The sequence below is a fragment of the Meriones unguiculatus genome, chromosome 14, assembly GCF_030254825.1.
Source record: "Meriones unguiculatus strain TT.TT164.6M chromosome 14, Bangor_MerUng_6.1, whole genome shotgun sequence".
Classification (NCBI taxonomy): Eukaryota; Metazoa; Chordata; class Mammalia; order Rodentia; family Muridae; genus Meriones; species Meriones unguiculatus.
Window position 1 is genome coordinate 76828851 of NC_083361.1, and position 23305 is coordinate 76852155.

The 23305-nt window shown below is 39.4% G+C and overlaps 1 protein-coding gene across 13 annotated transcripts in view; it reads left to right on the plus strand.

Annotated features, from left to right (window-relative positions):
• Positions 1-23305, plus strand: part of Dlg2 (discs large MAGUK scaffold protein 2) — a 1917798-nt gene that overhangs the window by 586366 nt on the left and 1308127 nt on the right. For 2 of the 13 annotated variants that reach the window (XM_060367560.1, XM_060367565.1), the window contains exon 1: positions 11821-12164. The exons of 10 other annotated variants lie outside the window; for them this stretch is intronic. In XM_060367560.1, the coding sequence (XP_060223543.1) occupies positions 12123-12164 (42 nt within the window). In that variant the 5' untranslated portion in view covers positions 11821-12122. Of the gene's footprint in view, positions 1-11820; positions 12165-23305 lie in introns of those variants that run through there. One more of the 13 variants, XM_060367569.1, reaches the window with a different exon arrangement.

The following is a 23305-nucleotide window of genomic DNA, read 5'->3' on the forward strand; positions in this document are numbered from 1 at the left end:
CCTTTACTGTCAAATCTACTCTGATTTGTCCCTTTTTCTGCCACTCAATTAGACGTCACTTTCAAACATGGGTGGTTCCTTCTGTAAACTAACTTTCCCTCCATTGTTTGGGTTTAAAGGCATGTGCCACTATGCCTGGACCTAAGCTTTTCTTTATGTGAAAGTTGCTCTATACCAGGCTGGCCTTGAACTCAGATCCATTTGCCTCTGTTTCCTGGATTAAAGGCATGTTTATATTTCAACTGGATCACACAGACCTAGACAGTCTTTGGATTTGATTTCTTGCCAGAGCAACCATGTTCTGAATTAAAATTCCTCCACAAGGATAAGAGGTTTCCTATACTTTGTTTTGTTTATTTTTGTTTGTTTGTTTGTTTACATGCTTTTTATTTTGGGCAGAAGGTTGCAGGCTCAGATATGAGGGGATGGGAAGATGATTGGGACTAAGGTGAATGATATAAAACTCACAAAGAATTAATAAAAAAAAAGAGAAAGAAAAAGAAAAAAAGAAATCCTTATGTATAGAGCAGGGCCTTCTTCAGCTCACCTGACAGTTGTCTTCAAGAACAGAGAGAAATGAAGTCAGTGTCTAAATTCCCCAATCCACTTTTCATTGTCACTTACTGCCGCTTCAAGACAAGTTACTCAACATCACTTCGTCTGCTAATCCCTTTGTCTAATGAACAAATTTACTTAACATCACAGTGTCTGTGCAATTTATTTCGAATAAAGATACTCTTCACAGGAAAGGCCATGCTGTTAATTATGCTAAGACAATGGGTAAATCGGTATTAATCATGATAAACTACGATTAACAATCCTCTAATACCACTGCCCAGTTTTTGCAAATATTTATTAAAATTAAACAAAAAAAATCTAATAATTAGAGGTTGCTCACTCAGGGTTTCTATATAGATAGGAAGTTAGCCAGCGTCAATTTGATTTTTCAGGAACTCACAAGTAGGTAAGGGTATTTTATTTTGAGGTTCTAGCATAATTACAACATTTCTCACTTCCTGGTCTTCCCTTCAGGCCTTTATCATATACCATTTTTTGATCTCTTTCAAATTCATAGCTTCCTTTTTCATTAATTGTTACTACATGCATATATGTGTGTGTATCCTAATAAAACATGATATATATATATATATATATATATATATATATATATTCCTGATAAAACCTGATCAATTGGTATAATATTATTTGTAAGCATGTTTCGGGTGGCTGGCCATTTGGCAATGGACTTTCAATTGGTGTAATTTCCCCTGAAGCCTACTTCTTTCACTCTCAATATTTCTTAGCTGCCTATAGTTCTTTGTGTAGAGTTGAGGCCATGTGGGCTTTTCCCCATCCACTTTGATATTTCTGTTGGTATTGAGCTTTTTCAGCTCATGTGTATGCAGCCATGTTGGTAATCTTTATGTTTGTACCATCTGAAATTAATAGAGAGGAGTCTAGGCCTTTTCCGATGTGAAAATTACTGGCCTTGGAAAACCACAGACAGACTGCTTAGAAGGAAACCTCCTATGATTAGTTTGGGGAAACAGTTGTCCTTTCTTGTCCTGATTGGGAGCAAAGGCTAAGACAGGAGAGAATGGATGCCATGCCATTGCAGTGAATCTTGGCCACTTGTGTCATATGCTGCACGGATTGTATTGCTAGGTTGCATGTGGTCTGGCCATTGTCCGCTTGAATAACTGTTGTCAGATTGAGTAGCTTACTTAATATGACTTCTGAGTGAAATTTCACAGGCCCTGTACCAGTTGTCTAAAATAATTTCCAATGTTCCTCTGTATTTGTAAAAAGTTTTAAAATTTTTATCATTTATAGATAATTATATTGTTAAATGTCTTACATGTGTCCCTACTTAATATTTTTAACACTCATAGGAAATTTAACCTGTTTGTGTACAAGTATTGCATCAAACTGTAATTTTGAAAATATTCTATTTTACTTTGAAAATACTTCAAGAAATGAAAAACCTCACAAAGAGTTATACTTACATCTATATTTATAATTTATCTGTATCTTATATTGATTGCTCATAAGGCAAATGTTCTTAAGTAATTTGAAGAATTGCCACTAATAACATTGTTGCTTTCATTTTCTGTCTGTTCATAATTAACCACTCCAGGCTATACTTAGAAAAAATTATTGAGAGGTTTGGGAGGAAGGTAGTGTTTGCAGATCTCACTGCCTTTTGATTTTTTATGTGCATTTTAGCAGTTATGGAGAATGAGAACAATGATAAATATTAATTATGATCATAGTCTAGTTTTAAAGTCTAATTATTTACATACTTAAACAAAATGTTCATGAAATCTGTATAAAGCATCTTGATTTTAAAATTAAGTGAAACATTTAATAAAGAGCGCCTAAAACTAAATTTTGGGCAACTCAGGCATAAGGATATTAAAACAAAGAGCCCAAAGTGAAGAGTCAGAGTGATATAACATGAGCTCGTAAGCCCAGGGTGCAGTGAGACTAAATAGAAAGTTGAGCAGCTGTCTGCACATATTGAGAAGTCATGTACAATGATGATAGAGGAATGGCTATTGTATGGACATGTCAGCTGCCAATGCCACCTTAGTAGAGTGTGTGTGTGGAGTCAGTCAGAGCCAGGTGCCATGGTGCATGCCTGTAATCCCAGCACATGGGGAGGTGGAGACCAGTGGATCTCTGTGAGTTCGAGGCCAGTCTGGACTACAAAGGGAGTATGAGTACAGGAAAGCTCAAAACTACACAGAGAAACCTGTCTTGGTGTGTGTGGTGGGGAGGGAGTTAAAGTTAAGGAGATGCTGAGGGGTTGGCTTTTTTATTGATAGTTTTCGCTTCATCTTATTATAGTTTATCGTGTCTCGTTTGGTTGTTATCTTAAGAAGACTGTTCTTTTTCTTTCTTTTACCTATTTATTTATTTATTATTTATTTATTTAACCACTTTATTCCCTGGCCTAAGTCCCCTTCCTCCTCTCCTCCCACTCGGACCCTCATGTTATCCATCTGCATTTTCCCCTCTTTTCTTTGCTTGATCTTTTCTTCTCAGAAAAGGCTTTTAAAACTAGGACAATGTAGCCAGTCCTGAAGATACCTGATAAACCAGGGTCAGATGGAAGGGGAGGAGCCTTATCAGTGTACTTGGAAAGGGGCAGGGAGGAGATGAGGGAGGGAGAGTGAGATTGGGAGGGAAAGAGGGAATGGGATACAGCTGGGATACAAAGTTAATAAACTGTAACTAATATTAAGAAAAAACAAACTAGGTTGTGTGTGAAGGAATGCCAAAGGCCAGGAGGAGGAAAAGTGGTGATGTAGCTCATTTTGTAACTTTTTTGGTGATGAAGGATAATGGTGATACTGGTAGCAAGATAACTTTTGTTATTTTGGTTTGATATTGCTGGTTTTAGATATTTGTTTGTCTTTTTAAGATTGGAGAGTCCTCAACAAGTACACAGATAAGCATCAGACAGAGAGAAATATATGGATGTGCCGGTCTGCCTCAGGGTGGAAGTTAGCCCCTCAGAGAGTATGTGAAGGTGATGACCCCAGGTAGAGTGAGTGATGCCTTGAACAGAAGGGCAGAGAGGATGAGAGAAGTGTCTCATCCTTAGTTTCAATTTAGAGGAAGAGGTCGAGGACTTCGTTTATTTTCTCCATGGAGTGAAAGGCAGTCATTTGCTAAGAGGAATGAGGGTAGAGGAGGCTCTGAAGCATGAGGCTGTGACTAGAAGTTGGAATCACCTTCAGAAGTGTATGAAGGGCATTGCTCAAAGACTCTATAAAATTTTCAGGCACTGTTTGAGCCTAGCTAAAAAAAAAGAAAACAGTTAGATTTTCCCTTTATTTGTAAGCTACTTGACAATCCATTGGTTTGTGAAATAATTTAAAAGATAACGTTTTCCCCAAGGGAACGGATTTTTGGTTGATACTTGTTCTCTGTTGTTAAAAATTTTATTGTGGGGTTAAGGACATAAATACCAGGCATAGCAAGGAATAGGTGACCAGCACAGGCAGTTCATTGTTAAATACTGAAGAAGGAGGAACAGACAATCATGTTGCAGGCTGACAAGAAAGGAATCTGGAGAGCTGTTATCAGTCAAGATCTTAGAGGGGTTAGCTGGATCAGGTCTTCAAGAGGTGTAAAGGTTTTGAGACAGAACTTCCCTGAAGCCTCATCTGTTCTCTTTTCGGTAAAATATGTCCATTCCACTATCATTCGGCGCCATAACTCAGTGTAAAGGTCAGGGTCCTCAGCTACTTCTCAGCCACAAAACAGTCTCCAAAGAAACACATAGCTAGCTATTCCTGGTCGCGTATGGGGTCCTGAGTAACTGTAGCATGGGATTTGAAGAGACTTTTGTATCATGTGCTTACATTTGCTCCCAGGTGTGTGTTCAAGGGTTTCTAGCAGGGTCAGCACTAGCCACATTGAGATTCTGTAGTGGCATTTGGTAAATCTATGTGGGAGTTTGCACTCCCACCAGCAGTGGAGGAGGGTTCCCCTTTCTTCACATCCTCTACAGAATGTGTTGTCACTTGAGTTTTTTATCTTAGCCATTCTGATAGGTGTAAGGTGAAATCTCAGGGTTGTTTTGATTTGCATCTCCCTGATGGCTAAGGATGTTGAGCATTTCTTTAAATGTTTCTCTGTTTTTTAATATCCCTCTGTTGAGAATTCTCTGCTTAGCTCTGTACCCCATTTTTTATTTTTAAATAAAATATTTTTTATATATATGTTTATTATAATTTATTCACTTTGTTCCCTGCTGCCATTGAATTGAATTATTTGGTTTGTTGGTGTGTAAGTTCTTGAGTTCTTTATATATTCTGGATATTACACGTCTATCAGATGAAGGGTTGGTGAAGATTCTTTCCCAGTCTGTAGGCTGTCATTTTGTTCTGTTGACAGTGTCCTTTGCTTTACAGAAGCTTTTCAGTTTCACGAGTCCCATGTATTAATCATAGATCTTAGAGCCTGAGCTGTTGGTGTTCTGTTAAGGAAATTGTCTTTTGTACCAAACTCCATGTGGGTCTCTGAGTGAGGGAAATAGGGGCTGCCTCTATCATGAACTCAGTTGACTGCTCTTTGATCACTCGCCCCAGATGATGCAACCTTGCCAGGCCATGGAGGAAGAGACTCCTGATGAGACTGAACAAGCTTTGGGTAGATGGCAACAGTAGAGAGCGCCCCCTTTCAGTGGACTAGGGGAAGGGGATGGGGAAGAAAGAGGGCGAGAGAGAGGGTGGGACTGGGGTAGTTGAGGGAGAGGGCTTCAGTTAGGATGTATAATGAATAAATTCTTAAGAAAAAATTAAAATTAAAAAATTTGTGTGGGAGCGTCTCGGAGATAGTAGCAGTGTGGGGAATACACTGTTGGAAGTTAGTTAGGAGTTGGAAGACAGGGAAAGGCTGTGTGAGAGAAGACTTGCTATAGAGTGATCCTCCACCCTCTCCGTTCCGATATCTGGACATTTGTTTAGATTAGAAATTTGAAAACGATGACAGAGCCAGGGATTCAATTCTGTCTAATATACTGTGCACATAGCTAGCCTTCCACAGACCTGATGTGCACCAGATTTTCAAAACTCCATGTTTTTGTGTCATGTGACATTTTACTGTCATATGTTCATTTTTCTGCTTAGTGCTGACCAAAAGTTTACTGTAATTCAAAATATCATGTCGTCCTGGTCACAAGGGCACTTGTGACACTGAGGAGCCAGCTCATCCACATGTTCATGTTTGCCTACATGCGCAGATGAAGAACAGTGCTTGAGTCTTCCTTTGCCATCTCCCTCAAAACTAGCTACATTTCAACTTCCGCGACGACTCCTTTACACTTTAATTTGAATTTCTTTGTCAGATGAGTTTTTATTACCACTGTTTTGTTGTACTCATAAATTGGACATTAAAATGCTGATGTTTACGAATACCAACATGTCTGAAATATCTAGGAATCACATTTTATGCACCAAGTTTTTTTGAGAAATGTTCTCTGTGGTTGAGAATTGGAAAATTGGGTATTGGGATAAAACCATCACTTTTGTTTACATCTAAAACCTTTATCTAAGCACTGTGCCAGTTTTCTTCCCTGGATATAAGAGAGTCATAATATTCTCAGTGATAGCATGAGAATCAAGACTCAAAATTTGAAGTGAGGCAAGAATATCCCAGCAAGCCCAGTAGTGTGCATAGAAGAGAGTCCATTGCTGTTTGGTCTTCATGGTGTATTAAATGGCAAAGCCTTTAAGTAATATAAAATACTAACATAAATATAGATATATTCCCAACTTACATTTAACACATATGTATTTTAAGATAAGAACACATCAAAGAGATGCCACTTTCCCTTCATACTTTAAAGTACTTGTAATACAACATCTTTTACTTTTAGAGATTCCTCACCAAAAACTTATAATATGCTTTGATGTGCTTTGTAGCCTGTAGATTAGTTATTATTATCATCTCAAAAAATTTCCAGTGAAGCGTTGAGAAAGTCCATCGGCAGTGAACCGGTGGACGGTGGATAAGAGGAATAAACATCTTGAGATCCCTTCAAAACCGGCTTAGAGGTCCTAGAGAAATGCTGGATTGTCACACAGCTCACAGTGTCCTGGGGATACAGAATCTTGTTAAAAGTGGGAGGGCATTGTCTTACTTACCTCCTCCTCTCTGTCAGTCCGGCCCTCCTTCTACTACAAACCACCAGTGATTAACCTGACTCTGCTCCAGGTAGGAAAGCAAGAAGCTCCTGCAACATTATCGTGAAGTAGGTTTGTAATCTTTGTCTGTCAGAGGAATAGTCTGTGGCAGAGAGGAGTTATGTAACCAGCCCCAGGCCACACAGTTGGGAAATGACAGAAAATGGATCTAAACCCAGGTTTGTTTTGTTTTCTTTCTGTGACAGGAAGCTCAAGCCCTGCTTCCAGGAAGTACAGGATAGTGTTGGTTCTCTATGGTCCCTTGGTCAACTGGCTTCTGTTCTTGTAGGGTGAGCTTCCACTCAGAATTATTTATTTCGTTTGTACCAGGAATAAGGCAATTACATAACATAGCATAGAATTCAAATTTTAATGAGTGTTAATGAAATTTCATAGAAGTGGAGTATATACTGGCCCTCACATAGGCATTTACACAGGTTGTTTTGCTGACAGAACATCAGTATTGTGTAGTAACTATGACAGATCATGTGGTGTATAAGCCTGAGGTATTTGCTACTCACTCCTTTACTGAATGGCTTTTCTGATAAATCCCGATCTATGGACTAATTTTAATATTAGTTGTACATTGGAGCCAAGTAGGAACCTTTATAAAATACTGAAACATAGGTCCCACCTAAGAGATTTCAGTCTAATTATTTTAAAGTATAACCAAGTGACTATTTAGCAGTCATAATTACCCAATCAGTCTTATTGTAAAGTAAAACAAAAAATTCAGCTTACAAGTTATTCTAAGTACATGTTAAAAACAAACTTAGTAGTCCATCATCCCAGTTTTACGGATAAGGAAACGGTACCCATCAATATGAATTATTTTTAAATATTAATAGACATCACTACTATTATATTTTTAACAAATTATACTCTCATACTGCCTTATATTTTATTTCATTTACAAATCTTTTATTTTTTAAAATTCATTTTAGTTTTTACTGTGTGTGTGTGTGAATGCATATCTATACATGTGTCCACAGATGACAGAAGAGGTCATTAGATCTTTTTGGGTTGGGGTTACAGTTGGTTGTCAACTCTCTTATCTGCAATGTTGGTTCTGACAGCCAAACTCAGGTCCCTTGCAAGAGCAGCAAGAACTCTTAAAAGCTGACCTATCTCTCTAACACATAAGTAAGTTTTCTTTTAAAGACTTGCTATAGTTTCCATCAAGGGGCTAGAGAGATTGCTCAGTTGGTAAAGTGCTTGCAGCAAAAGCATGAGGATTTAAGTTCAGATCCCCAAGTGACCGTAGGGAAACAAGCTAGGTATGATAGTGTGTCCTATAATCCCAGGACTGAGGAAGCAGCAGTCAGGTAGATTCCTTGTGCTCAGAGGCCAGCCAGCCCACCCAAATTGTGCCAGCCTCTCTGAGAGAACCTACCTCAAAAAAAAAAAAAAAAAAGATGCAGAAAGTTTGAGAAAGAAACCCAGCACTGACATCTGATCCCTACATACACACACGTTTGAGTGTCTTTCCACTTACGGCCTCCACGTGAGCATGTACACTCAAACATCATTACACCATACACACACACACACACACACACACATACACACACACATACACACACACACCTAGATTGAATCCTTTTTTTTTATTTTTTGCATTTTATTAGTTCTTTGAGTTTTGAGTTTCATTCACTGTGTTTAGATCATATTCTTAAAAGTTAAATCATCACATTGAAAGGAATCAACATTTTAAATTTTTATACTTTTCCCACTGAGTGAGAGCATTTTTATAGGCTTATAGTCATTTGTGAATTATTACTTTTTTATTTGCCTTTTAAATTTCATTTTATTTTTTCTTGGTGATTTTATGAAAATTCCTTTAAGGAATTTCCAATCAAATTTGTTGCAGATAGTTTGCTATTTTTAACTTGCTATTGTACGTACTTTACCAAAGAAGATGGTTCATTTTTTTTTCATAGTCAAAATTATCTTCTCTGTTGTAACTTCAATCTCCAATATTACAAAACCAAACTATGTTTTCTTTTAATGTGTTTGTGGTTTGGGTTTTATACCTAACTCATTGATTCAATGAGTTTTTGCTGACATGATTCATCTTTAATATTCTAAGCCACAAAATGAGCTATATAATGTCCTATTTTGCAAATGGCAAACAGTTTGATGTGGATATTTTTTCTGTGATTACTTACCTGTGGTATTGGCACATAGATTTACTCTGGTCCCTCCAAAACTATGTAACCAGTTAAGAATTTTTTTTTTCCTAGGTTATCTCCATGCATGGCCCTTTGGGGAATCAGTCTCAGAAAAGACCCCTGTGCCCATTATTTTCTCTCTCTCCTTGTGGAGTTCCTGTCCCTGCCAGGTCTTTCTATCTCCTCCTTCTTTCATAGGATTCCTTGTACTCTGCCCAAAGTTTGGCTCTTCCCTATTAATGGGAACAGGGACTGTCTCTGACATGATCTCAGTGGCCTGCTCTTTGATCACCTCCCCCTGAGGGGTGGTGGTGCAGACTTACCAGGCCACAGAGGAGGGCATTGCAGCCAGTCCTGATGAGACCTGATAGGCTAGGGTCAGATGGAAGGGAAGAGAACCTCCTTTATCAGTGGACTGGGGGAGGGGCATAAAAGTAGAAGAGGGAGGGAGAGTAGGATTGGGAGGGGGAAGAGGAAGTAGGCTACAGTTGGGTTTACAGAGTGAATAAAATGTATTTAATAAAAAAATAAATTAAAAAAGGAATTTTCTTTTACAAATTGTCAGTGTTGTTCTCGTTGGATATACTACCACAGCGTAGTCTTTGACTGAGAATCGAGACCACATTTAAAAATCATACTTACTGTGTGGTGGGGTAGGTTGGCAGGGAGGCATGACGTGATCTCTATGTGCCATAGTGTGTGTGTGTGTGTGTGTGTGTGTGTGTGTGTGTGTCTGTGTGTATGTGTGTGTGTGTCGGCTAGAGGACAACTTACAGGAGTTCATTTTCTACTTGTTGGTCATGGGAGTTGAACTCCGGTTGTCCAGCTTTGCTGCAGTGCGTTTCCCTGCTGAAGCATCTTCCCAGCCCATTCATGGAGGACATTTCTAATAGACCCTGTGATGCAACTTAATGCCTCATGTCCTACAAGGAAAAGATGACAATAGTCAGTATCCTTAAATACTTAAAACTAAACAGCAGATCTGTAGGTATAGCCCCTGTCGGCATTGGGGTTTTGTGAGATAGGTAAGCCCACTTGAGAGTCTTAAATAGGTCTCCCAGGCCATACATAAGTCTTCCTTTGGAATATACACATGTCAAAGTCGTAGTTGAAACCCCACCTAAGTTCTTCAGACTTCACTCTCGCCTATTCCTTACCAGTGTGCTTCTCTGAGATTATAACGTTTGCGGTCTCTTCCCTTTGCTCTTCCTGTACGGGGTGGTACCATCAAAAAAGCAATGCAAACGCATAAAGTGTCTTTTATTCCAGTTTCTAATGAAAAAAATTACGTACAGTAAATTCATCAATTGAAAAAAAAAATTCCTAATAATCTTCTGAACCCTAGTGGAGAAAAGCAGTTTTCAGTCCTCACGCTGTTTACCACGGCATCCAGTTGCTATGTTTGTGTTCACTTATCGGGCAGACCTGCAGGAGAGGTAACCTGTTATGACCTCTGGGCAGGGAGGCAGTATGAACTGAAATGATGGGTTCTGCTTTGAGTCCATTAACAAAAGTTGTGGAATGATAGAACTTGATCATCCATGTTGATTTTTTTAACTGCCCTGGAAATCGCAGTCATGTTGCAAGTCCTTACAGTTTGTAATTACCTAGTCTACTATGACAGACAGAGCTGGGAATCAAATTAAGTGGCTCCCTTCTCTTTTATTGCTAAACAGTCTCCAGCTTAAACTAAGATTGCCTTTCTTTTCTTCCTAAAAAAGCCACAAACAATGACAGCCCAAAATAGCTATTTAGTCAGAAGTGACGACACTTTCTGAACGCTTATCATTGAGGGGAAAATAGAAAACCTAGCTCTTTAATTCCTCTCTCTGAATTTACCTTCTACCCTCACCTCACTGCCCAGGAGAGATGCCCAGTGACTCTGCCAGAGCCTCAGTACTGCTGCAGGCTCCAAAGGGGAGGTGGCTTATGCAAAACACATTAAAGAAAAATCCTAAAAGTCACTGCAGCTTTTCCCTGTGAGTGATGCAGTTCTTCCCTGTTGCTGTGAGAACCGTTGTGGCGAAGACATCACCAATCTTTTTCCTCCCACTATTTTTACTGCAGTGAGAACTGTTCGTGTCTGCTTGCATTTCACCAGATAGCTTTAGAATTCTAGCTGAGCATTAGGGCTTCCTAAAGCTGGGGGGAAAAAGAGTTTAGAACCCTGCATTGGACTTTGTCTTCTTGGCTGAATAAAAATTCAATTAATTTGCATTATCTGTTGACTGTCAAGGATGGCAACAGACAGTAAGATTTGAAAATGTTTTTTTAATTAAAAATTACCCCCTCGTGGTTTCATAGGAATAGAAGCCTCTCTCTCTATTTCTCTGTCTCTCTCCCTCTGACTCCCAGAACCAGCCGTTTTTCATCCGCTCCTGATGCTGCACTGAGGCAGAGTTATCCCGTTTCATTCCAAGCCCATCCTGGATCTTAGCTTGCTATTTACCAACAAAGCACAGCTTTAGAGAATTGGATGCATGGTTTTATTAGAGAGCCTAGCAACTTTAAATATCCCTGGAAGACAGACCTGATGCTATTCCAGGGCAGGGCAGTAAGAGGTGGTATGCCTTAGCTCTGGAACAGCGGAGTACCCCTGGGGGACCTGGCTTAGGGTTTAGGCGATTCAGTGAGAGAGTGAACCTTTCCCTGTCGGTCCTGCTCTGTTCCACCGAGAAATGAAGAGTGAGGCATGTTTGCGGTGGTTTGTAGTACTTGCCAAAACAGGGCACTGCATCAGAAAAGCCTGGAATATAGTGCAGAGCTGTTAGGCTACAAAGGGAAAAGGGTTCCCTCTTTATCTATAGCCTGCCCGATGCAATCCCATGGTAAAGTATCTAATAGGACAAGACTCGGGCTCTCCAGAAATATAAGTAACTCATTGGTTAAATTTCAATTCTTCACCTTTCCCCCTCCTTCCTGGGTGAGCTCATTCCCCCCTCCTTTTTCCCCCCCAGTGATTTAAAATGCTAGAAGGAAAAGCAACTGAGGTCCTAACTTTCGGATGCTGAATCCTCGGCTAATTGAAATTACTGGGCACAATGCTATATATAGCCAATGAAGAGATTCTGAGCTCTCACTCAGTGCCTTCAAGACATGTCGTTTTGTAGTCAGAGGAAACAGGGATCAATGCATTTTCAAACTGACAGAGGGAACGGATGCTCCTTAGCAGCACATGCCCAGGATCGTGTGTGTGGGGCTTGCGCTGTGTTGAGAAGCTGATCACCGGCCCATATGCCCCTTATTTACTGCAATGTTCTTTGCATGTTATTGTGCACTCCGGACTAACGTGAAGGTAAGAGGAGGCGAGACGGCAACTGGGCACGATGTACATGTTAAACCAGCTGCAAAAAATGTCTACCTTGGGTAGCGCCAGGACTTTTCAGATGGCCGGCTGAGCAGGCAGATTATTACAGGTGGTTGCGAAGGCTTTGTTTTATTGTTGCCTTGCAGCCTCCCTGGGGGAGCCTGTCGGAACGCTGCTGTGAAGTGACCTTCAGGTTTAACTGTTTGTAATTCAGGTTCACGTTCACACTTGCCGGGTGGAGAGGGGGGAGGAAAAGATGAGGATTATTTCGGTAGGCCAGCACCAGGAAATTAGAGGAGGTAATAAGCTGTGGATCACGCCGTAAATTAGGATTTAGTCTTTGCGTTTCAAAGTGCTGGAAACTGCAGCTTCATTGTTCCGGGAGCTCCAGGCTTTGAATGTAGCGGCTGGAATGGCATTAGGATGTGATCTGTGGGGTTTCCGAGCATCCGGTGTGTTGAAACGAGGATGATGAGCATCGGGAATTTGGTGGCATTAATCACACGGATTCTCAGCTCAGGGTGGGTTGCCTCTTTAGGTTGCCAGGGCGCTGCTGCCCGATGCTGTCACCTCGCTGACATTCACTTGCTGTAGCTAATGGGCTCCAAAGTTGAGCTCAAGTTTGGGAGATTTACCCCTTGTCAGGAGCGAGGACATTAGTATTGTAAAGGTTTATCTGACGCTATTCATTCAGCAAGGAGCAGGAGAGAGCAGCTGTGGGATTCCACTTGCATAATTTAAGTGAATTTACATTCTGGCTTAACATCTTCTTCCCCCCCCCCCCCCCACCTCTTGAGTTTGTATTTCTTATTGAAACAGGTCCAAAAAAGATGTGGTTGTCTTTGAGGAAGAAAAAAAAATCAGGAACAGTTTAAAACCTAAAATAGGACTTTTGGAAACAAACAAACAAAAAAAAGTCAATGTGAAGTGTTTTCCTGTTTGTTTTTCTAGAGCAGTGTTTTAATGTGTCTAGATACTAAAGTTTCATTTTGTGTGTTTACAAGTTGCATTGAGAGCTCCCTGCTGTTCTCTTCTGTAAACCCTGCTTTGCATTTGAGCTTCAAACAGGTAGTGTTTATATTTTGATGGTTGGCCAGCTCTGTCATCACTGCAGCCCAGAAGCCTTCTGTGCCTGGGCAAGCAGAGTTCTAGAGAATTTACTTTTTAGTACTTTTAAGAAATCACTTCAGGATCGAATATGATTAATAAACCTCCCGACAGGTTTAAGAGCTGGGGTGCATGGGCAAACAGTAATGCAGGTTGTTAGTACCTTCTTCTATTTCAAATTATGGTCAATGCCTTGCTTTGTAAAGTGGGTGAGTCCTTGTCTCCTCTCCTCTTCTTCTTCAGAAAAGGTGCATCCTTCCAAAGAAACATGGGAACTCAGATTAAGCAACACTTAGTTTAATAACCCATTGGTACATGTAGGAAGTACCAGGAAGCCTGCTGCGGATTTCCTCCTTGGGAAAGCCCCTTCCTTGTGTAACTTCTCACAGTTGTCTGGATAGTTTTAGATTGAAATTCGTTCACTTCAGCTCATAAGCATAGGAAAGATCTTTTTTTTTCCTAATGATCTTTTACTTGAACCTGGATGACCTTTGGATAATAAATACTTAATTTCTTGGGTAACCTGTGGGGAGTTCTGATACTTTCTGACACGGTCAGCAGAAACAGAGGCCATGTGTGTTTCCATCTGCAACATACACGAATGTCCTTGCTTTTGAGTAAATCAGCTCCAAATTTAGGTGTACACACTGTTAACAATTGGCTTTTGTATTGTATAATTTATAACTTTATTTTATATCATTCTCTTCTGAGATAGCAAGGTTTCTGAGTTTCAAATATGGTCTTCATCTGGTTTTTCACTAAATTGGGTACAATACATTATTACCTAATGTTTTTAGACATAGTTTTATTTTTATGTTTTAATGTAATTGCTTTTACTTTAATTATATTTAGCACTACTTCTCTGCCTGACTCGAAAAAAAAAGCCTTAGTTATGATGTATAGTTTCTCATGTCTGACATAATTCAGTGTGATATTTGTTATACTGACCCAGAACTTCAAGGTAGTTGTAATTTAAGGGTTAAAAATCTCTCTTGTGAAATGTATTTTTCTATACAAAATACAAATTAATGTCATTTTTTCTTCTCAAATGATAATTTGACAAAATTTGGTATTTAAAAGAATATAGCCATAAGGGTTTTGGTGGGGATGGTATATTTTATTATACTTTAAATGCGTTCACGTAACAATCAAATAACAATAAAGCTGAATGACTAGTATGCACTATATACACACACATACACACACACACACACAACCTCCCACACATTAGAGTGTAACTTGGGAGTCACCATCATTCAACCATCCTTTAAATAACAGCTATGTTTTATGCACTGTAATAAGATTCATTGAAATAATTGTTGCCATTAGAAGATTTCTATTGCAGGACAAAACACAGACAAATAGACCAATGAGTGGTTTGAAGTATGATGGGACTTGTAAAGGACTTTGATGAAGGGCATTACTGTAGCTGAAAAAGAAATAAACACAGTGACCAAGAGAGATTTCACTCTGAAGTCACCTCTGACTTGCAACTTGACAGCTAATAGAATTTTGCCAGCCATCCTGCTGAGAGGAAGGGATGATGGTAGAAGGAGCATGTAGCTAATACACATAGAACCCTGTGGGTAGCTGAAAATAGTTGGGAGTGGATGGTTTAGGCTTAGGGGGTGTTTCAAGGCTGAACAGTGGCTAATTGAAGTGATGAGCAACCATCACAATAGAACTGTGAAAATTATGTTGCTGTGCCATCTCTTTTCTGAAAGAGGTCTTCACACAAAAGGAGGGGAAAAACAGACTTCCATTCAAGAGTATTATTTATGTTTTGTTTTCTTCATAGCTTCATGTTGCTGAAGTGATAATGTATATCATGCTGGCTTGGGTTTCTTTTTAACTTTTTTTCTTAACAAAAGAAAATGATTAGAACAATTTAATTTGATAGAAGTCACACAAAAGGAAGTAATGTGATCATTATGTGGATGTGTAGTTCCTTTTTGATCTGAAATTGCCTGTGTTGTATGAAAGGTACCTCTTTGATGAGAAAACACAGGTAGTTTGTTGTATCAGATGCCCACATCATTTTTTCTCTATTAAAACAACTCTATTCTTTGAAGTAGATCATTGAGGAGGCCAATGATCATTTTTCTAAATGATCTTACATTCTACATATCAGGGTTTCCCTGCTTCTGTAACTGCCCTGAGAATGGATCTATACAATCCTACAAGCTCACACACTCTGAGACAGGAATGCCGAGTCAGACCAACGTCACACATAGGGAACCTAAGGTAGAGAGAGGAAACACCCATCTGTTCTATTCCCATGTTCAGGGAGCAGACCAGTGTGAGGCTCAAGTCTCATGAATTTTGACTTCTTTTCAACCATAAATCCTGAAGCCAGACTCCTCCTCCCTAGGTGCAGGAATCCTGCTTCTTCATTTTGAAAATTTCGCGGGTGCAACACAAGAACGTTTTAGAAAAGCAGTGTTGACCAGTTGATTTTAGAACAAGATTTTTGAAGATTCCAAGAAGAACTACATTTGAGTCTGTCTTTCTCACTCATGCGATAGTTTGAGGACATTCTTAGATTTTCATTCATAAGTAGGCGTGCTAATAACTGTTAGAAGAATGATAGAAGAATGTCCAGTGGGCAACAGCACTGCTAGAGCGAGGGCCTGAGTTTGGATCTTCACTGCTTGTGTAAGAGGTAGACGTATAGTGTCCCTCTCTCTTACAGGGAGATGGGTGGCTGAGACAGGAGAATCCATGAAAACTGGAGGGCCAGCTAGTCAGCTGTACACAGTGGAAGAGCCACAGAGATCCCTTTTTAAACAAGGTAGAAGGCAAAGATCAACACCGAAGGTCATTCGCTGACCTTCACAGGGGGCTGGCATGCCATTCACACACATACACAAGAATGGTGCATGGCATGTAAATGCTATGAAAAGCTCCCTGACTATGGTAAAAATTAAGTCAACTGAGTCATGATTGACAGAGCCCACCAAATAACATTACGACTTTTGTTAGAAAATTCTAAGAATCAAACCTAACTTTTCAAAATCCGTGGTTAATGAGAAATGTGTTATGATTTAATATTCCCTCTCCCGCCACTATTGTCATCACAATCAAACAAAATACACCAAATATAATCTGGATTTTGGAATCTGAGATTGTAGGGCTTTGTTGTTATTAAATGTTACATTGTAAGCACAAACAGAACCAAGTGAAAAGTACTCAGCAAACACACGCCAAACAAACATATTGATGGGATCCTAGACTTTTAAAAATCCACTTTGCTTCTTTTTGACTCACCATTATCTTAATCCTATATTTTTTGTGAACATCATATAACCTTTGACATCATAAAAGGTTAGATTCAAACACTGTATTGAGCAACACAGCACGTCTGTGCCCAGTTGTCATTTGCTCTCCTGAATTCACACAATTAGGTTGTGAGACTAAGTTGAAGGAATCAATAGTTCCTTCACTAAATAATAATCGCCCTGAAACAACTTATTGAGTGTCTGCCTCAACACCCTAGAATTCAGACATTCATCATGCTCAATTCTCCCAGTTTTTTCTTTTGCCATGCTTGGCGCCATTTTTTCTTTGAGCTTTTTCCAAAGTAGTTTTCTACAACTGGGTTCTTTCTCTGAGGACCATGCTTGTCAACTCCTATCCTTACTCTTAGAAGTTGTAGAGGGAATCTACATTCCAAGAAGTTGAATCTAATCCATATTAGGGCCCCTAATTTTTTCCTTAAACACTAAATACGATTTATCCTTCCTCCATCATGTGGCAATACGTTTTTAAAGGCTGATTTTTTTCTAAGAATAATTTGTGTGTGTATGTATGTGTGTGCGTGTGTGTACATGTGTGTGCGTGTGTGTGCGTGTGTGCACGCACATGTGAGCAGAGATGGCCATAGAGTTTAGAAAAGAGTGTCAGATCCCTTGGCACTAAAATTGCAGCCTGACATGCATACTGATCTTCAAACCCCCTGCAACAATCGAACTCACTGCTTACTGTCAAGGCATCCCTCCAGCCCCCACGGCAGCCCATCTTGCATCGTTTCACGTCACCTATAATATGATCTTATCCCTGTGGTTACTTTGGTGATGTTTAGGGATCTTTTTTCCAGTCATCAAATAGATTTTAAGTATTTTCTTCTTCGGGAATTCAGATAGGAAGGGCGGCTCAGAAGGGAAAGGTTCTGAAACTCTGCCTCTTTGTGTTGTTGACACCTACTCTGCCACATCCTCTGATGCATCACACATATTCGTGCTCTGAATAAACACATTTGTGTTTTTTTTATAGTCAGGGTTTGCAGGATTGTGAATCAGAATGTGTGGACAGTTTGTGTAACACCTACGGCTCATAGGTGTCGTGAGACTATGGCTCATGACAAAATCAGAGGTGGTTCCTGTCAGGGTTCCAGCTGAATAATTGTCGCCTCCACAATCCCAACAAGCACTGGAAGCTCACTGCACTCTTATCTCTCAGCTAATTGTGAGCGTCCTTCGTGTATTGGGTCTACAAAACATAAGCTGTCTTGATGTGTTGATTTATAACTTCTAATGGAATCCTGTAACTCAAATTTTTTAAATTAACAAAAAATAAGTAATATAATGGATAGCAAAAAAAATAGCTACCATTTGTCAAGCTTATGGATTAAACTGTGAACATGCTATCTATAATCTTAATGCTATTATTTTATAGACAAGGTTTATCCATGTTTTTCTGATTTAACTAAAATTCATTTAGGGAACAAAACAACTTGCCCAATGTTACAGTTCTTAATTGCTGGCAAAGCCAGCTTTAATCCAGCTCTATTGCACTATAAACTCTGACAGCAGCCTTACCATACTGAGTATAATACATGGATACATGAATGGTAATTGTTACTGTGTCTCAGACATCTCAACTACTGTTAAAGCAAAGCAAACAGTGAAAATGGGTGTGTTTTTCATGCTTTTTTCCTTTTAGGGTTCTTTCTAATAAATGACAGCTAGGATCAAGCATCAGATATTCCTTTACACACTCAATTCATTTATTTAACACCATTGTTTAGTAAACATCTGTTATGGTTCATGAACTGAAGTAGGTATTAAAAATAAAGGGCAAAGAATTAAGAAGACAATAATTCCTTCCCTTGGAATTTACATGGCAATGAAGTAAATATAAAATAGAACAGTTAAGTAAAATATGTAGAAAGTAAACATTAGTACTGACAGGGAAGAAATGGGGAAGAAAATTGGTAGCATGTGTTTAGTGAAGCTTTCTGTGATAACCTTTAGCCAAATAACTAGCGGAACACAAACTTTCAGGCTATACACGGGAGAGGTGTGAATCCAGGAGACTGGGGTTGTGTTGCTCCGGTCTGTATAAAATTATGCTTGCGGTTTTTATCACCTTTGATTTTGCAGCCCTGAAAATTACGTTCTCCTTAGACATAGAGACCTAGTTCTCAGTTATTATGAATATTATTTACAAAGAAATTTTATGCTGAAATTTTCTATACTTTTAAATCCTTCAAACTTTTAGCAAAGTGGTTTATCTAATACTAAAGTCATCACTATAGTCAAGGCTTAATTTTACATTTAGCTTCACATCTTTCAAACATCCGGGGATGCCTTTCTAGTTCCTGCCCAGGTCTACTCTGAGCTACTTCACAGCAAGAACCATGTCTCCTCGTGTCTCTATTCCGACTGACAATTAGTGCATGAATATTTGCTAGATGAGTGATGATGAATGCGTTCTATTCATTTATATTACAGGACCTATTTTGTAGAGTGCCTCTGTAGTGGTGTATCAAATAGGAACAGATGTACAACAAGGAAAATAGATTCCTTACTCAATGAACTCCCCCCCCACCTCTGCTAGAAATTCATGTCTGTAATGAGAGTATCCATTCAGCATTAGAATCTGTAAGGAATTCTAGACTCTGAAATCCTTGGAATCTAGAAGAGTCACTTGGACACTGATCCTAGGACAAGCTTACCGGCAGATGTGTTGACACATGTCTATAATCTCAGTACTAGGGAGGCTGAGGTGTGAGACATGATGACTATGAGTATCAATATGAGTTACAGAGCAAGACCTTATCTCAGGCACAGCAACACGGAAACTTGGGAAACACAATCTTTGTGTCCAGAATCAAAGAACAGGTCAACACATAGGTCAACGCATGTTTTGGGACAACTTGATCACTAGTTCCCTAAGAAATACAAAGACCCCCCCCCTTTTAAAATTTTACAGTAACACATGGTAAGAGAAATTAAAATTACAATTTTTGTTTGTGAGTTGAGTTTTTACACTCTTGCAGAAGCAGGATTGGAACTCATCATGTGACCTGGACTGACCTTAAATTGATGGCAGTTCCCCTGCCTTAGTGTCCCAGATACTAAACGTACAGAAAGGAGCTACCACAGCCACCTTAAAATTACAAGTTAACCTAAGTTTTAGAAAGCAGCACTTACCTTTACCAAAGTTGTGCATTCTGATGCTATCTGTTCTATCTTTAATTTTAAAGACTTATTTGTTTATAATGTTGCTCATGATTAATTTGAAGTATTATAATCAGGCATGTAGTTGCAGAAATGCAGCACACTGACACTTTTAAAGCAAACTATTTCGTTTACCTTTCTTAATGAGTTTGAGAAGAACAGGATGGATCATAGTTCCCAATTTGAAAGACATGTTCTCTGTCTTAAGAAGCAAACAACCTCAGTTAAGGGCAGGAAAGTGAAAAAAAAAATGATGAATTACACAAGTCAGCCAACCCTAAGCAAGAAATGTGTGAATGTGGAGGGCTGGAGCAATTGGTCAGCCATTAAAGGCTAGGCGCACAGCTAAAAATGTGTGCGCACGAAGTTAGCATAGGGTAGCTGACCAGGTAGTCTGGTTCTTTTCCAGGTCCTGGTTCTTATTGACAGACATCTTTGTTCTATTTATCTAGGAATTCATGGCTCAGGAGTGACTTCCAAGATGATAGACCTTCAAGGATAGCTCACCAGTGTGTCTGTTCAGTGCTCTTAAGAGCAGTAGTTACCGTCTGGGGAGTATTCGCAGTGCAGCAGGCACTGTGGTGTTGTGTACGTCATTTGTTTCATCTTCACAGGAATCTTAGGAAAGATTCGTCTGTGTGTCCGTTTATACCTATGGAGGGACTTGGTCATCCTAGGATTAAGCTGTCCAGACCATCACAGTAGGTGCCGGTGGTACTAAAAGGATTCCTCTGCTTGGGAACCATGGGACAGGGCGGTGCCTGGAAGGTCTCCTCTCCTAATCCTGACCAGGTCTTTGACCTATGGGGCCTGTGTCTACTCTGACTTTTAACTTCCTTCTCCAAAGAGTTTTGCTATTGTCCTGTTGGTTTTCATGAGAGTTGTCCCTTCCCTGGCTTACTATCTATCTAGATTTTCTTTTTCTTGATTTTTTTTTTCTATTAGCCAAAGTCTGGAAAAAGTCCCCTGGATCAGATAACCTGTACCCTCACTTGGATCTCGGGCCAAGAAGGGGTGCTAATACTTAAAGACTTCATAACCATTGTTGTGTGATCCCTGGCTGAAACAGTCCTATTTGCCAGAGCCTAGACTTATTACTAGTGTAATAAAAAGGGAAGAAGACTTGCCAGGATAAATCGGCATTGTACTGTGGCTTGGGAAAGCTGTCTCTTAGGAATGGAAAATTGAAAGATGACCAGTAAAACAAACAGAGTTGAACTTGTGAGCATCTGGCCTTAAAAAAATGTCTTAGTGTTAAATATTGCCTTTTGTTTTGACATTGACACTTTAAAACAAGAGCAGAATTTAAGGTGAACAGAGGAAACAGCTTTCTTAAGAATGAGTGTAAGGCAAATAGTGTTATGAGTATACCTGGATTTTGCTATTTTTAAAACAGTATGTGAGTTTTCTTGTTTATTTTTACAAGTTAGCTGATGCATTTGTACTAGTTTACCTGGAGAGAAAGGAAGAAAAAAAAAAAAAACCTGAGGCAATGGGGTATATAGTACACTCGGGGGCTGGGGGAGGGGGAGGCAGTCTTCTACAGCCCATCTCTGAACCTTGAGGTAGCTAAAAAACATATTCACTGTGCTTGTGTTGGGTGTTTAGTTGATGGATCTTATAGAAACAGTCCTTCAGACTCATTTTAAATAGTAAACTCAGGGACTGGTTTTATTTTTATTTTTTAAGATGTATGTATGTATGTATGTATGTATGTACATATCCATGTATTCTTGTCTTTTCAAGACAGCATTTCTCTGTGTAGCCCTGGCTATCCCTGAACTCGCTCTGTAAAAGAGGCTGGCTTTGAACTCACAGAGATCCTCCTGCCTCTGCCTCTTGAGTTCTGGGATTAAAGGCATATGACACCACTGCCCAGTAAGGAAGCACTTTTAAATGGATTGGCGTACTTGGTATATCGCCACTATTTTTAGAATGTGAAATAATATTTCCTCATAGAGACATTATATAAAATGTAGAAAATGCCAAAAAATAATCTACTTATAATCTTGCTACTTAGAGCAAGGTTCATTTCATTGCTTGATATAAATATGTACCTGTGTTTGGGATAAAGCCTATCAGAAGCATTTGCTTTTTTATAACATATCAAGAACACTCTTGTGTCATTAATAATTATTTTTAAGCATTGTCTGAATAGGTTGTATAATAGGAATGCTTTTCCCTTTTCTTTTGCAAAGTAAATAAGCACAGGTAGGCAAGGACCAAAAGCATTGTTTTCCTCAGACCATTACCTTTCACAGAGGATAGAAGGCTTTCAAGTGTAACCTTGGAATAGCTTTGAAATGAGAGGCACCTTGGAAAAAGATATATGGTGAATCTGGGTTTCAAAAGAATCACTGCCATTGTGCTTTAAACAGGGAAAAAACCCTGTAGGCTTAATGCAAGTATGTCACTAATGCAGTTGCTACATCCACCATAGCCAAATAACATGCTTCACAGGGGTATTTTAAAGATTCTTTTTAACAGAATCCAGCCAGACAACCTACTTATTATTATTATTCTCTTGAGCATTTAGAGTGGAATCACTGCAATCTTTTTTATTCTGCAGCCCCTGTGGAACCTAATAAATCCAAAAATGTTGTTCACCCTACCTACCTATGTCTTGGTTCTGAACGACTCCTTCTGCATTGTTTATTTCTCCTTTCGTCCTTGATAGTTCTCGTCCCATTTTGCCTGGCACAGGAACATCCAACTGGCTTCAGTTGTTTCATCCTCAAATTTAACCTTCCCAAAGCGGCACCACACTTATTTTTCTCCACAGCCAGATATGAACTGGTCATACATTTCCTTGATCATGGATATTCTATGATACCTAATACCATCCAAGCTCTTTATTCTAATGATTGGCTTAACCGTCATTCTATCTTGGCAGGCCCCTGTCCCATGCCTGACTCCATCCAAGCCGTGCTTTGGAATGTTTGGTAGGAGACTCGAATAGGAAACACATTCTCCATTTACTGACTTGTTTGTGGTACTTTGGACAATAAGTCAGCTTTCTGATGTTTATTGTTTAGATGGTGTGGTCGAGAAGACAACAGCAAACATTTATCCCATACCGCGAGCCAGGATACTGACAGGCAAAGCACAGATAATGTGAAACCCACTTAAAGGATACCAACGTATTTTTAAAGGAGGCAATGAATTGCCAGCTGAAATAGCGAGAATTTGTTTTAACCTCAGTGAACATTATGCACTCGGTTGTGTGGCTGAGAGCTCCCTTACAGCACACTCAAATCTCAAGAAGTTGGGCAATGATAAGACTCCTTTGCAAAAGCTGAGGTGGTAACTATCGCTCAGTGTTCAGACTTAGAGTTAAAGGAGAGTGGAGGGTTGACCCTGGCTGTCAGGAAGGCACAGCTCCTCTTCCAGGACAGCCTTAGGCAATTGAGGAGAAAGCACCAATGATTACTGGGCTACCAATCACAAAACCTGCCATATTTGTTTGTTTGTTTGTTTTGCTTTTCTGGTGAGAAGTCCACCAATGCCAGATTTAACAAACTCCGAACTAATAAAGAATTTAACCCTTTTATTAATATTTTG